Below are 15201 nucleotides of genomic sequence, written 5' to 3'. Positions count from 1 at the left end.
TCCAGGTCATCCAGGGACATGCAGTGAGACCCCGGGGCGCGGGGGGGGGGGGGGGGGGGGGAGTTGATAGAATAGAAAAGATACAGAAATAGACCTTTTAATTTACTGTACTTTTGAGACAAGGTCTCACTGTGTGGCATAGGCTATTTTGAACAATCTGCATCAGCTTCCTCAACAACTGGTAGTATCCTTCTAAAAGGGGCCACTACGAACTTGTTGAGATTACTAGAGGAAGGAAGCAGTTAAGGAGACTACTGATTAGGATTCATTGCAGTTAACTTTCTACCAGGGTAGGTAAATTGGATCTGTGAATGCAGGTTGAGTGTGTTGTGTGGGTGTGTCCATGTAGAAGACAGAGGTTAATATGGGTGTTTTTTCAGTGGCTTGCCACCTTAGTTTTTGAGATAGGTTTTCTCACTGAATTTGGAGCTCACTGATTAGCTAGATGGGCTAGCCAGCAAGCCCTCGGATCCTCTCTTCCTGTCTCCCAAGGTCTGAGATTGCAGGCTCACGTAAGTGACTGCTGGGGATCTAGATTTGGTTCTGTATACTTGTGTGCCCAGCACATTACGGACTGAGTCATTTCAGTTTATGCAATGACGGATGGCAATGGGATCAGTGCTCAGAAACAGCGACATTAAGACTCAAATCAATACACTCATATCGTGCCGCCTCAGGTTTCCGGCATGTTTCTCTATAAATAGTTGCATCTGATGGGGATACGGTGAGCTGTGAGGCTTCTGCTGAAGAGAGAAGCTTGCACAGTTCCAAAGGGTTTCAGTCTGTGTTTGCTCAACCTCCTTGTGATGAGGGAGAATGTTACGGCAGTGGGATCCTGTGGCTGACCAGGAGGTAGAGAAAGAATACCAGTGTTCTGCTGTTCTTACGTCATTTTAAATTGGATTGCAAGTGTCTGGGAGAGCCTTCATGTGATTTACTGACAGACATAATAGCTGGGGCACATAAGCATTTGACTGTTCAATTTTGATGAGTCAGTTTATCATGACTGTAAGCAGTATTTTCCAGTGTAATCTGGCCAGGAACCCCAAAACCTAGATTATTCAACCACAAATGAGGTTTTATACTGTATGCTTCCATTGTTTGAATATGATTATATTTTGTAGATAATTCAAAGCTGAATCAAATCAAAACATCAGTGAAAAGGAAGAAGTTTTTAAGTAATTTAAGGCACTTTAAATTTAGTTTCTATATGTATGTGTGAGTGCCTGCATGTATGCCTGCATAACACTTGCATGCAGCACCCCTGGATGCCAGAAGACAGTGTTGGATCCTGTGGAACTGGAATTACAGAGGATCGTGTGCTCTGGGTTCTGGGAATCGAATCCAGATCCTCTGCAAGAGCAGCCAGTATTCATAGTTGTTGAGACATCTCTCCAACCCTGGAAGAATTTTTTAAAATGCTAAAATAACGCAATGGCATTATTTTTGTTTTCAACATGCCATATTTGTAGTTAAAATAGTTTTAGAATTATTGTATACATTGCCTCAAAAAGTTTACATAGAAGTGAGAGACAAATGTATATAATCATACATTCTCAAGGGATTATACATCAGAGAACATAATATATATCCTTTCTCTCCCTGTGTTACTTAAGTAAACAAAATCCTTTTGTTAAGGTGGTCTTAAAGCATGGGGACTTTTAAACTTGACTTTATTTTTAAGTTAGTAGCATCAGTCTTCAAGGGAAGATGCTGTTTGAAGGGCAGGGTCGATCTTCCTTCCTTCCTTCCTTCCTTCCTTCCTTCCTTCCTTCCTTCCTTCCTTCCTTCCTTCCTTCTTTCTTTCTTTCTTTCTTTCTTTCTTTCTTTCTTTCTTTCTTTCTTTCGTGTGTATCACCATCACAGTTTTGCCTCCCTCCACTCCTCCCAGCCCTACCTCCCCTCTTCCCCCAGATCCACTGCTCCTCTGTTTCCTTCAGAAAAGAACAGGCTTCCCAGGGATATCCACTAAACATGGCGTAACAAGATACAATAAGACTAGGCACAAGCCCTCATATCAAAGCTGAGTGAGGCAACTCAGTAGGAGGAAAAGGGTCCCAAGAGCAGACAGAAGAGTCAAAGACATCTACTCCCACTGTTAAGATTCCTACAAGAACACCAACCTACATAACCGTAACATATATGCAGGGTACCTAGAGTAGACCCATGTGGTCTCTATGATTGTTGCTTCAGTCTCTGTGAGGCCCTATGAGCCCTGCTTAGTTGATGTTGTGGGCTGTGTTCTTCAGTGTCCTCCACCTCTCTGCTCCTACAATTCTTCCCCCCCGCCTCTTCTGCAAGGTTCCTCATCTCTGAGGGGAGGGAACCAATGAAGATCTCCCATTTGGGTGTTCTCTCCACTTACTGTTTGGCTGTGGGCCTCTAAATGGCAGGACTTTTAAAGTAAGTACTTCATTATTTGCTTTTTATTTTTTACAACTCCTTACTGTTTGTAACTTTCAGCCAAACAATCATGATAGCATGCGTCAGCCCTTCAGACAGAGATTTTATGGAGACGTTGAACACTCTTAAATATGCCAACCGAGCGAGAAATATCAAGAACAAGGTGATGGTCAATCAAGACAGAGCGAGTCAGCAAATCAATGCGCTCCGAAGTGAGATCACACGACTGCAAATGGAGCTCATGGAGTACAAAACAGTAAGCCAACAGGAGGGACAGTAAGCCAACAGGAGGGACTGGCCATCCTCTGACACCCTGAGGGCCCGTGTCACGTGAACGCAATCATATCTTTTTGGAGGGGTTGAATAGAAATTTGTCTTTGGAGGTAGTCTTTGGGGAGTTGGGTTTCCTAAACTTCTTCAAAAGGCTTCTTACCCAATCTGTAATTCTCCTGACTAACGCACCCTGAAAGACTGTAGTTGAAGGAAATTGATTTTTTTGCCTTGGGACAGGGAAGATAAAAAGGCTGTTGGTTATAGAACTGTGTGATCTTGGGGTGTCTTTAAATGAAAATGCTTGTGTACTGAAGGCCTTAACCAACAAGGGAATATTTCTTCTCCAGGGCAAAAGAATAATTGATGAGGAGGGTGTGGAGAGCATCAATGACATGTTTCACGAGAATGCTATGCTGCAGACTGAAAATAACAACCTGCGTGTAAGAATAAAAGCCATGCAAGAGACTGTGGATGCGCTGAGGGCCAGAATCACGCAGCTTGTCAGCGATCAGGCCAATCAAGTTCTTGCCAGAGCAGGTATGTGTCTAGGGTGGGGTGGGTGAGAGATTAACTTCTGAAAGGCATCATTCTTTGTGTTGATTACTCAAAATAGGTGAAGTTGAAATGTTACATTTTTATATACAACCTATAATTTCAAGTTAAATACCTAATTAAAAAATAAGATATTCCTATATAAAAAAATGTGCCCTGTGCAACGTTTTATTTTATGATCTGTTTATGTCATTCAGGGCAGGAAATTTGTTATAGGAATTGTGTTTTATTTTGGTACTAAGTTTCAAACCTGGGACCTTATACATGTTAGGCAAGTACTAGTCCATTGTGCTGCGCTCCCAATACTGAAGTCTTCATTTTAAAATAAAATTTTCATCTCATATTTTATCTTGCAGGTGAAGGGAATGAAGAGATTAGTAATATGATTCATAGTTACATCAAAGAAATTGAAGATCTCAGGTATAGTTTTCCGAGTTTTCCCTGATGCTTAGTTAGTTTCTCATGGAGTAAAACCTCATTGAGCTCCGTGGGGAAATGTCTGCAGATAATAACCAAGTGGGAGGAGGTCCCACTTCATAACTACTCTCATATTTCCCTGTCTTGAATTTGCGTTGTTTGTCCCCTTTCATCCCTGGGCTATTCTAGTTGTTCTCAGTGACAAATACTCTCTCCACTTCCTGCCTCCACCAAGTTCTCTTGGTCTCTTAAATGTTTCAGAAATCGAAGACAAATAAGATAGTCTAATGTTAACATGGCAATAAAGTTATTTACGTGATTGTGACTTTCAGGTGTGTGTGTGTGTGTGTGTGTGTGTGTGTGTGTGTGTGAAGTTTCATGCCTTACTGTTGGACAGAGGCCTTTTGGGTTTGTGACCTGGTTCTGCACAGGATTCAGCCTAAACTGTCAGGTTCTACTCTGTCTAGGAGAGCTGTCCCTGAGCTGTCTAGAATTTATCAGACCAATCTCTCCTCACTTTATAGGACCCCGCCCCCACTTTTGCCATGCTCTGAGAAACAGCTGCTCTCTCAGTCTCTGAAGGTCCTCTTCCATCTGTAGACAGCTGCTCCTCCTCTCCTTCACTCCCTGGGTTCTGGCCACGATTCCTGCTGATTGTGTTCTGGTTCTTGTGCTCTGTTTCCCCTCCTCCACCCTGTTACTCTAAAGCTGCATGTAAACCTTGATCTCACCATCGGCCCAATGGTATGACAGCATCGTTATTTCCTAGGAGATTGCCAGTATAATTTCCACTCCTCGTGACTAAAAGCAGCACCTAGTACCTTCATGTTCACAGTGTTGAGGCTTTTCCTTGAAGCATTTACCAGTGCTTCACGATGACTCAGGGGCCAAGGGCAGTCAGTTGTCAAATCCCTTCCTTGAATGGGTTAATACTTTGTTTCATAGTCCTGACTTTGATATCACTTTGGTGGCTCTTTAGTTAGATGTGTGCCAGCTTTAAGGAGTAGTCTCCTAGAGTCCCAGGTTTATAATGCACCATGTGACAATAATTGACATATTAGGTAGCCATAAGTGAACTCTGAATTCAAATTGGATAACCTGGATTGATGTTTAATCTCCTCTTTATTAACAAGGTGCTACCTGACACGTTTATATTCCCTGACACCTCTACATTATATTCCCTGACACCTGTATATTACTTGACCCCACTACATTACCTGATATCTCTACATTACATTCCCTGACACCTCTATATTCCTTGAAACCTGTACATTCCCTGACACCTGTACATTACATTCCCTGACACCTGTACATTACATCCTCTAACACCTTTACATTCCCTGACACCTCTACATTACATTCTCGGACACCTGTACATTACATCCTCTAACACTTGTACATTCCCTAACACCTCTACATTACATTCTCGGACACCTGTACATTACATCCTCTAACACTTGTACATTCCCTAACACCTCTACATTACATTCTCTGACACCTGTACATTACATCCTCTAACACCTGTACATTCCTTGACACCTGTACATTACATCCTCTAACACTTGTACATTCCCTGACACCTCTACATTACATTCTCTGACACCTGTACATTACATCCTCTAACACCTGTACATTCCCTGACACCTGTACATTACATTCCCTGACACCTGTACATTATATTATCTGACACTGTACATTACCTGGCACCTCTATATTACATGCCCTGACACCTGTACATTATATTCTCTGACACCTGTACATTACATTATCTGACACCTCTACATTACTTGACTCTTCTAAATTACCTGACATCTCTGAGTTTTAGTGTGCTAGTCTATAAGAAGAGATACTTAAGCCTCACAAAGTTATTATGGACTTGAGTAAAACAATAGAGTGTGAATGTTCTGAAGCCAAAAGGAGCTGTACAGGTCCAGTGTGTTACTTAGCTCAATTTTTCAAGTCCTATTTTTACCTACTAATCTCTCTTTATTCCATATTTCTGTCAGAATTTACTCTTTTGAAGATTTATTCCCAACCCCTTAAACTATGTGAAATATATCTGAATTTTATAACAACTTAGATATTTATTTTAAATCTTATTATTCAGATTATGAAATCATAAGAGTGACCTTTTAATAGACTGAAGCAATCATCATTTAATCCTTGAATTTAGTGATATTAAAACTTTTGTAGGAGGATGACAATATAAAAAGAGAACACTGAAATCACTAAATTTCTACTCTTTCCAGAGCTGAGAACTGAAGTTAGCATTTTGCTTTATCTTTTCAGTTATTTTCAGTGGTATTCATATTCATATATTCATTCATAACAGTGTGTCTGTTGTCTTATCTGTTCTTTGCAATACGACAGTGCATCATGAACATTTTTTTCAGGATTCTATAGCACTACCTTGTATTTACAATTAATTTATTTTACTACTGTTGGATAATGATATTATTTCTAATTTTCATAAGAATTTTTATTGTGTTTAATTATAGTTGCAGTGTGGCAAGTTTTAAATTTAAATTTACATAATTGATTCTCCTAGCAACCCTAGAGAAAATAACCTGTTCTAATCCTTGTTTTACACAGGGAACAGTAGGGGCTTTTAGTGACGGATGGCCCAGATCTAGTGTCAGATGAACTCTGCTCTTTCACTGAGATGGCTAATACTTTCTCTCCTGTCACACTATCATTTAGTCAGTACAACTCAAGCAACAGCACGTGTGTTTATGTGTTGGGGGACAGGGAGTGGAAAGAGAGGGATAAAGACACATTCTCTCTCTAGCCTATAAAAAAATTGGCCTTTGTTCATGTGGCTGGAGTTAATGGAAATGAGCCCTCCAGGTTTCAGCCCCTACTAAATGCAAGCCTTGGAAATAAAACAATGAACCAGCTGCTGTTTGTTCCATAATAGTCTGAAATACAGATTATTGGTAGGTGGTTTATTGTACTTTCAAATACTTTTGGCTTTTATTTTGGTACTGTCCAGGCTTTGTGCTACTTTGAAAATATAGAAGAGCATGACATTAGCTAAGGGGAATGTGTTTCCGGTGTGCATGGTGGTGATGGTTACAAGCAGTGTCCTGGAGCTCAAGGCTGCAGGATATACCTGGAGATGCCAGCATAAGAGTTTTTTTTTTTTTTTTTTAATGTTTTACTGTAATAAAAATTGTTCCTACTTAAAGATATTTTTATTCATTAGGGCAAAATTACTAGAAAGTGAAGCAGTGAATGAGAACCTTCGAAAAACCTTGACCAGAGCCACAGCAAGATCACCGTATTTCAGTGGGTCATCAGCTTTCTCTCCTACCATACTGTCTTCGGACAAAGAAACTATTGAAATTATAGATCTAGCCAAGAAAGATTTGGAAAAGCTAAAAAGGAAAGAGAAGAAGAAGAAAAAAAGGTAGTATTATAAAATCAAATATTTTTTTCCAGGACATTTAGTTTATAATTGCCGTATGTGTGCATAGTCTCATGAGTATATGAATACATAAAATTATTTAAATTAACTTACGACTGCAGTTATATGCTTTCTAATGGTTTATCTCTACATATATATAAGAAAATTAAGTTTAGCGATAAGCATGTAGTAATGTATTGTGCTTAGACTATGACAAGGCATGTTTACTATTAGAAATTATTAGATTGTTGTTTAAAGTCGCTGCTTTTGCATTCCATCCATCCTGCTTTTCTGTGAAGCTTCTGTGTCCCATTGTAACAGTGTGTTGTCCACCTTTTTCACTTCCTGATAGAATTGCGTAGTCTCATAGGCGTTCTAATCCTGTTAACTGATTAGTTTCACTAAAGGCTGACTAATCAATCCGAATGTCATTTGGCCTCTAAATATTTCCTTCAGGGCGTCTAATTTGGTTACATGAACGTTCTCCACTGTATCTCAGGTTTTCTGAATCTCTCGGGGAAGTATTTAGCTTTCTACCCCTGCAGCAGGCTTCCGTGCCGTGATGCCTCCCGTTTGCCCAAAAGAAAAGGGAAAAATGGAAAATTTGACCATTTGTAATGTGTGAGTGGTTAAGTCCTCAAATTACTTACATATTTACCTATTGATTCTATAGTACAGTCCAATTATTTACCACGAAAATATTGACCATGCCACTGGAACTCAATTTAAACGTTTTTGGCTAGATGTTCAAAGGGAGGCCAAGCAATCTTCTCTTCCGCAGTCCTGGTATAGGGGGGCTCAGGAACATCATTGCCTTTTTACAGGCTGTTTCCTTCCGTTTACTTAGAAAAGTGTTTAGAAAACAAGGCATTTGTGTTTTCTTTGAACAGTCAGTTGTTGAACGTCATTAGAAACTTCCATCTGTTAGGTTAACCCTGCTTTCTATCTTCATGGTAGAAAAGATAAATAATTAAAGCAGGACATTGCACATATGGCTAGGAGGCAATGGCTTCTTAAGCGCGTGATGTTTTCGGAGGTGCTTTTCATGGATGATGGGAGCAACGGTAGGACATAGATCGTGACTAGGTCTCTCTTGGTGTACAGCTGCACTCCTGTAAGGACCACATGATTGTGGGAGTTAATGTTCACCTTGTGCTTGAATGAACATGAGATGCTTTCCCATGGTTTATCATTGACTTGCGAAGTTCACTTCTGTGGATAGTGTGACTTGTTTTTAAGGGCCGAGGTAGTTTGTGTTCATGAGTAAGTAAGTGTAAGCAGGCGTGCAGTTTTCAAGGTCATGGGCTGAGTCTATACTTTCCTTTTAAATTTAATTTAGATGTTGCTTTAATTACTTATTGAATATGAGTAATAAAAGATTAAAAAGGGATCCTAATAAAGTCATTTTGATATTTTTTTTATAGTGGCTATGGGTACTTAATAGCTCTGGTTCAGTTTATTGTTGTGAAAATGCATTCTAATAAGCACTGGGCTTGACAGTACTAATGGAAAATACTTGGTTTATATTTGTGTTGTTTTCTTTAATCCAGAAGCCTTGTCCAGTGTAAGGGAAACAGAAAAGAGACAAAGCAGAGGTGATTTAAGGTGGTTTTTCTGTGAAGGACTCAGGCAGTGAAGTGAAGACAATAGTACATGCTCATAATAATGACTTCCCAAGCTGCTAGACTAAACGTAAGGATGCCCAGTGAAGAGAGAAGTTACTTCCTAGTATGTGGAGCTGTAGCTAGAGGCAAAATATTGGTGAGCAAAATCAAGCAGCTAGGTAAGTGAAAGGTTGCCATGAGAAAACCAATTAGCATTCCCAAACCAACACTCACAGAGTGCTTGGAAAGTGATTTTTTGAACACATTTCACATACAGTGTCCCTTTGTCAAGTCCACACATGATTTTTGTGCCTAAAGACTTTATTTTATGTACTAGTCACATAGAAAGGTCTCGAGAGCCAGTTTGTGACCTCACATAACTGCATAGGCAAGTCATAGAATTTAATGATATTTGTCTTGTTCTGTAGACAAGTGTTCTATATTAAAAAACTGAAAACCTGGGCTGGAGCTGGCTCAGTGAGAAACACACAAGAAAAAAACAAACAAACCCAAAACGCTTGCTGACAAGCCTAAAGACCTGAGTGCAGTCCCTGGAACCCTCAGTGAAGGGAGGAAACTACCTCTGGAAAGCAGCCTCTGACTTCCTCAGGCACACCCTGCTCACACAGCTACATGCACGCACACACACACACACACACACACACACACACCCTGTTCACACAGCTACACACACACACACACATGCACACACATACACCCCACTCACACAGCTATACACATGCACACACACTCGCATGCCTGCATAGACACACATACACACCTCACTCACACAGCTACAGCACACACACACACCACTCACAGCTACACACACACACATACGCATACACAAATACATGTATGCACATATGCACATACACATGCTCACATACACACAGATGTCCCATTAAAAAAGGAAACCTAAACAAAAAGCACTTCACTAATCACATTTAGGTCTAAGTAACTTTTAGATCTATGCAATATAAATTCTTGTTTTAAAAATATAAATAAGCTCCCCTCTTAGGCAAAGGCCTGAAGCAAAGCAAACACAAACCAAAGGGTTTCAGCAATAACAACATTAATAATAATAATAATAGAAAATTTGGAATCTTAACCAGGAAGCCATATACTTTAAGCACTGTAGTTCATTATCATCAGTGCGAGCCTAGATTGCATGGGGGCGGGGTCGTGTCTGTGTGCACTGTTTTGTGTATAGAGATAAGGAAAATTGACCACTCACACATTTAGTCTGGTGCCTTGGGATATCCAGCTTTAAATGAACTACGGTACAACACTGTCATCTTCCAGATTGTGCTGTACTTGGATGTAGTGGTGTTGGTTTGAAACTCTGGAAACATGGGTCTTTTTGTGTAGACTCTCCCTTTTTCTAGTCATTGTGTTCCACTGTCTGATCCCCGGTGAATATCTCTCTGCAGAATTGTTTCTCAGATTGCTAGTCTGATATTATAAAAGCAGTATGTAAATTGGTTGTAAGAGACAACCACTGCCCAAGAAATAAAAATTACATGAAACCATACATCATAAGTTTAAGAGAGATAATTCTCTTCATGATTGTAAATATTAATGATTCCAAGAGGATTTTGTGGGGTTCTAGACAGTGTGCTGGGTGCAGTTTGCAATTTGCCTAATCAGAGCCTAGCCCATCTATATTGTCCACGTGACAAATATTCATATATAGTACGTTCCATTGAGTAAAGATCCCTAATTTTGTATACTGGATATTCTTTAAGTTATATTTTGAAACCTATATCTATCAATTTATAGTTTTTTTTAATATTCTGATTAAAGAACAGTGTTACTAATGGAAAGTACTAAAATTCCCATTTTATTTCCACCTTTGCCTTAGTTATATGCCCTTTTAGTAGTGAATTTTTGATCCCAACCTTGTTAAAATTTTATCAATTAACAAGATTGTATTTTTTCACTGATCGTATAACAGCCACATTCATTTGTCTGTAATACCATCTCATATACTTTTGACATGCGTTTTTTAAATTTAGATTTAGTGATGATTATGTGTATCGTAACACAATGAAGTCAAGTTCTTAAAGTAGTACCTTGTATGTCGTATTATCATTTATGGTATAAAGGCATTACTCCATGAGGGTCTTTCGATGATACCATAAAAAAATCTTTTGAAAGATTGAAGAGGAGGAGGATGTTATTGAAAGTAGCCTTTCCTTATGGGGAAAAATTTTTAAAAATTGGTCTATTTCTGGCTAACAACAGCCATGACATCCAGTCAGGACTGACCAGCTCATATGAACTGAGACTGCACTTGACTGTAAAACGGTCCCCGCCCCCCCAATCACCTGTATTTTCTTCTTAGATGTCATACTCTTGGTTTTCTAGTTTGTAGTCATAGAACATGTACTGCCTTTTTACTGCGTGTTGTCTTTTAATGATATCTTTGCGGTTTGTTTCAACATCTTCAAGCTCATGTGCCATTTTACCTTCTTGTCACTTTGCTCTCGCTGTCTGGCTGGCCCTCATTGGCTTGGCCTTCCCATACTGTGCCTCGTGATTTGAAGGCTACAGAAACTTGAGGAAAGCAATCGAGAAGAGAGAAGGTTGGAATATTTCCCAGGTTTTTTTTGTTTTGTTTTGTTCTGTTTCCTAAATTCAAATGTCATTTAAATACGTTATTTCCATTTGCAAGAAAATGTGCCATAGAATTTTAGACTGCTTCAGGCTAGATTAGCTGTGGTCCTCCTTAAAGTCATGATATTTTATTTAAAAAAAAAAAACATAGCAGAGAAAAAGTAAAAGTATTTAAAAATAATGAACTCTGTGGTTACTTGAATTAAAAATGCAACCAATTTCATTCACTTTCAAATAAATTGCCGGAAGTATGATGATTACTTAACCTTTTTCAGTAAAATTAGACAAACCTTCACCATCAGATTATAAACAAATATCAGCATTTCTGTATCTAGAGGGAGCTTGTGAGCAGAGTGGGAGTAAGTAAGTGGGCAGTGATTGACATTTTGTCGTAGCAAATGCTAACTCGTGGGCAGATGCCTTTCTTCTTTATTTGCTGGAATCTTTGTAGGAAACATTAAAATAGTAGAAGGGCAAAAGGAACTGCAGCTTCCTACAAGTCAGATTGACAAGGAATCCTGAAATTTAAACTAGAAAAATGTTGTTTTAACTTTCCACAAGTATTTCAAGCGAATATTAAAATGTGGACAGTTCCCTTCCTTCCCGTCGCAACCTAGAAGTGAGCAGCTGACCTCCATTTCGTGGAGCCTTACCTGAATATGAGTATTTATTTAGAAAAGTGAATGTTTGCTTGGTATTAGAGCCTTTCTTCCTCGAGTTTTCTAAAACAAGCCACCAAATCATATAGCCCAGTTGACGAGGTAGTTTCAAAAGAAATGCAGTTATCTGCGAAGCTCTTCTTTAGAGATCACAGATCATCTCTTACTTAAAGTTGAGCTCGACAACTTGTACAGAACATGTAAATGACTAGTTTACTTTAAATCTATTAAATCATAAATTAGTTTATAATATATTCACCTTAGTGGTATTCTATATCCTATCCTGAGTCTAAAGTTTCTGAGCTTATATTCTAGAAGTTTATAACTTAAAAAGTATTCTATAACCAGAATGTAATTCTAATTGCCTATAGCTCACACTGGAACTCAACTAAACATCATTAGTTTAGGACAGCATGTTTATCAGCTGAACTAAAAAAATTATACATGCAAAATTTCTCCTATTTGGAAAGCTCACAATACAATGAATCTTTAGGGTTATATGTGGAAACATGTTACCACATTAAATTACTCCGTCCTTGAAGTATATACATACAGACTTGGTAAACAGAGGTTGCTCTGGCTGTCACGTGATCATATAGGACAGCAGATGCAGGACAGCTTAGTGTTCTAGGACTGTATCTCAATCATCAATTCACAAGCATAACTGTATCTGAATGTATCTAATACAGTAGCATGTAGATGAAGCCTGGCATTCTGCATTAACAAGCTCCCCGGGATGTGGGTGTTTCATGCTGGGACTCAAGACATCTGCTCTTAGTCCCTTGTGTGGAAAACTTCACAAGGCCACAGTTTATTTATTTTATTTGTCAGATGAAGAGATTAATTTCTTATGTTTGTTCCAGTTCCCAAGATTTTGTTTTTGTGTAAAGTATAAATTTAATTGTGACCCTTAGGTAGCTATTTGGGGTTATCAATTTGTTAACATTTATCAAAGACAATGAGAGTGCTTGAGATACAATATTTATCAATATCACCTGTAAAGCTTAAACTTCACAAGTATTTTTTAGAAGCATAATATATATCAATGATGCTGATTTTTCTGTATCAGAGTGCAAGGAGAATTTATGATTGGAGATATAAGTCAACGATAACATTTGTTAGGCCGGATAGTAACTACTTGAGGGAGCAGGAGGGTGTGGTAGTCAAGTATTCGTAATAAAGTTGTGGGGCCATAAACCTGAGGAAAGGGATTTCAGATGATACTGTAATGTAACAAACCAGCCGTAGTGGAGGTCATACTCCAGTAGCAGTAAATAAGGAGCATCAGCGAAGAGGAGGAAACCCGATGACAGATAAAATAATCCTCTTTCCACACATCCCCTGTGTGTCTTACAGCTTGCGTCCCAGCCTCTAGCACAGTAGTATTTGAGTATGTGTTGCTGGCCTTTGAATATGATTGGATTTGTCATAGTTGTTCACTCCATATGGTTCCTAGTTTTCTCCCACTTTATTTTCCTCTAGTACAGTGATTTAATGACATTCATGGAAGTCTGTTGCACTTTAGTTGACTCCAGTTATGACCACTGTATTGCTATTCTTAGTGGCTTTTACTTCTCCCTCCAAAGACATTGATTGCCATGTTCTATGCATCTTTATAATATTTCAAACCTTATTTTCTATTCTAACTTGACTGGTATGTGAAACACAAGAGGACTGCTCAAACACAGGTGTTCATGTAGCTCATAGGGATTGACTTATTAATAAACACTAGTGTAAGTTATCCCATGCAGGCCTTGGGTAAATGAATGATAAGCCATATACATATGAGTCTTACTCTCAAGAGACTTTTAGTTCAGTGGGAATGGCAGATCAAATAAATAACCACATAAATAAACAAATTAAAAACTGGAAAGTGATTAGGAGGAAAAATATTTATATTATTGTTCTAATTATAAAAATATGTACAAGAATAGGGACCTGGAGTTAAATGTTAGAGTTAAGTAATAATAACAGAGCCCAAGTGAGGTCAAATTATTCACTTATAAACTAGAAATAAGCCCAAGTACCAATCAGGAAGTTCTTTATTAGCGGAATATCTAGTGGAAATAGTGGCTATCATAAAGTGCTTTCTGGAGGAAGTTTGTTTGGAAATAATGCTGTATTTGGCTCTTCTTTTTAATCTTAATGATTTTAAAATTCCACTATAACACAAACTGTATGGTTTATTTAAGATTTGCTATATTAACACTGTTTTACTAAAATATATGAGTCTAGTGAGCCCAAGTGTAACTTCTGTACATAGTTTACCATGCCTGGTAAACCCAAGAAAGATCAGAGCGATTGGGGTGTGCCAAAAATTCACTCACTGTAGTCTTCTACCTTCGCTTAGGACTACCAGGGCTAAATGAGTTCAGCCATAACCATTGTGTGGTTATGCCTGTAGGCATCAGATAAACAGAAGAGGAAGGCTTCAGTTTTCATGGTGAAACTTGTAGTAGACGCTGGCATTTCTGAGTCAGTCAGAGGGCAGCCTGAACTTCAGATAATATTGGAGTTCACTCTGTGCTCATATAACGAGAAATCATGCTGTGCTATGCAGAAAGGCCTAAGAAAAGTTGCCAGCACTGATGGATGCAGCCATAGAGGCAGACTCAACTGTGACAGAGTAATTTTGAACCTTTAAAATTAACCTTAAATTTATTAGGATACTACTAAGCATAATTTTATAGCTTTCTGTTTATATGAGAGAAGTTTTCATGAATTTAGATGGGGAGCCAAAACTTCCTGTTTTGATTTCTTTTAAATTTAAGTTGTGGTGCATTGTAATCAATTGGCTGTTACTGAGGGGCACTTTGCTGTCTCATCAGATCTTCACTTCAGTGTCTGGCCTGTTGTCAGTATTTCTAGAAGAGAAACTTCCTTCAGTGCTGTCAATTTTTACAATGTTCGCCATGTGGTGAGATCTGTTTTCTCTAATCTTCAGACAGAGCAGCCTTGCTTAGTTAGATGATTAACCCTTGCATTTCGTTTTTATAATTTGTTGATGGTTTAAAAAAAAATCTAAGAAAAAAAAGTGAAGACTTGCCCTTGTACTTATCTCATATTCCTTTTCTCCCTTTTCATTTTTTAAAGTGTGTCTGGAAAGGAGGATAATGCAGACACTGACCAGGAGAAGAAGGAAGAGAAGGGCATTTCAGAGAAAGAAAATAATGGTTTAGAAGTGGTAAGTATGGGAGAACAACTTATAAATTGTAGGCACTAATGTATACAAACTAAATGGAAGTTGTTCTCATAGCTATGGTTTCCT

General features: G+C 38.6%; 1 protein-coding gene across 34 annotated transcripts in view; it reads left to right on the top strand.

Annotated features, from left to right (window-relative positions):
• Kif21a (kinesin family member 21A) overlaps positions 1-15201 on the top strand; it is a 125768-nt gene that overhangs the window by 71339 nt on the left and 39228 nt on the right. For 21 of the 34 annotated variants that reach the window (XM_076556621.1, XM_076556636.1, XM_076556635.1 and 18 more), the window contains exons 8-13: positions 2464-2659; positions 3024-3213; positions 3585-3648; positions 6851-7054; positions 11205-11243; positions 15027-15117. In XM_076556621.1, coding sequence (XP_076412736.1) covers positions 2464-2659; positions 3024-3213; positions 3585-3648; positions 6851-7054; positions 11205-11243; positions 15027-15117 — 784 coding nt within the window. The remainder of the gene's footprint in view (positions 1-2463; positions 2660-3023; positions 3214-3584; positions 3649-6850; positions 7055-11204; positions 11244-15026; positions 15118-15201) is intronic. The other 13 variants (XM_076556631.1, XM_076556623.1, XM_076556634.1 and 10 more) reach the window with 1 other exon arrangement.

This window comes from Peromyscus maniculatus, chromosome 20, assembly GCF_049852395.1.
Source record: "Peromyscus maniculatus bairdii isolate BWxNUB_F1_BW_parent chromosome 20, HU_Pman_BW_mat_3.1, whole genome shotgun sequence".
NCBI lineage: Eukaryota > Metazoa > Chordata > Mammalia > Rodentia > Cricetidae > Peromyscus > Peromyscus maniculatus.
This window is presented reverse-complemented; position numbering and strand designations above follow the sequence as displayed.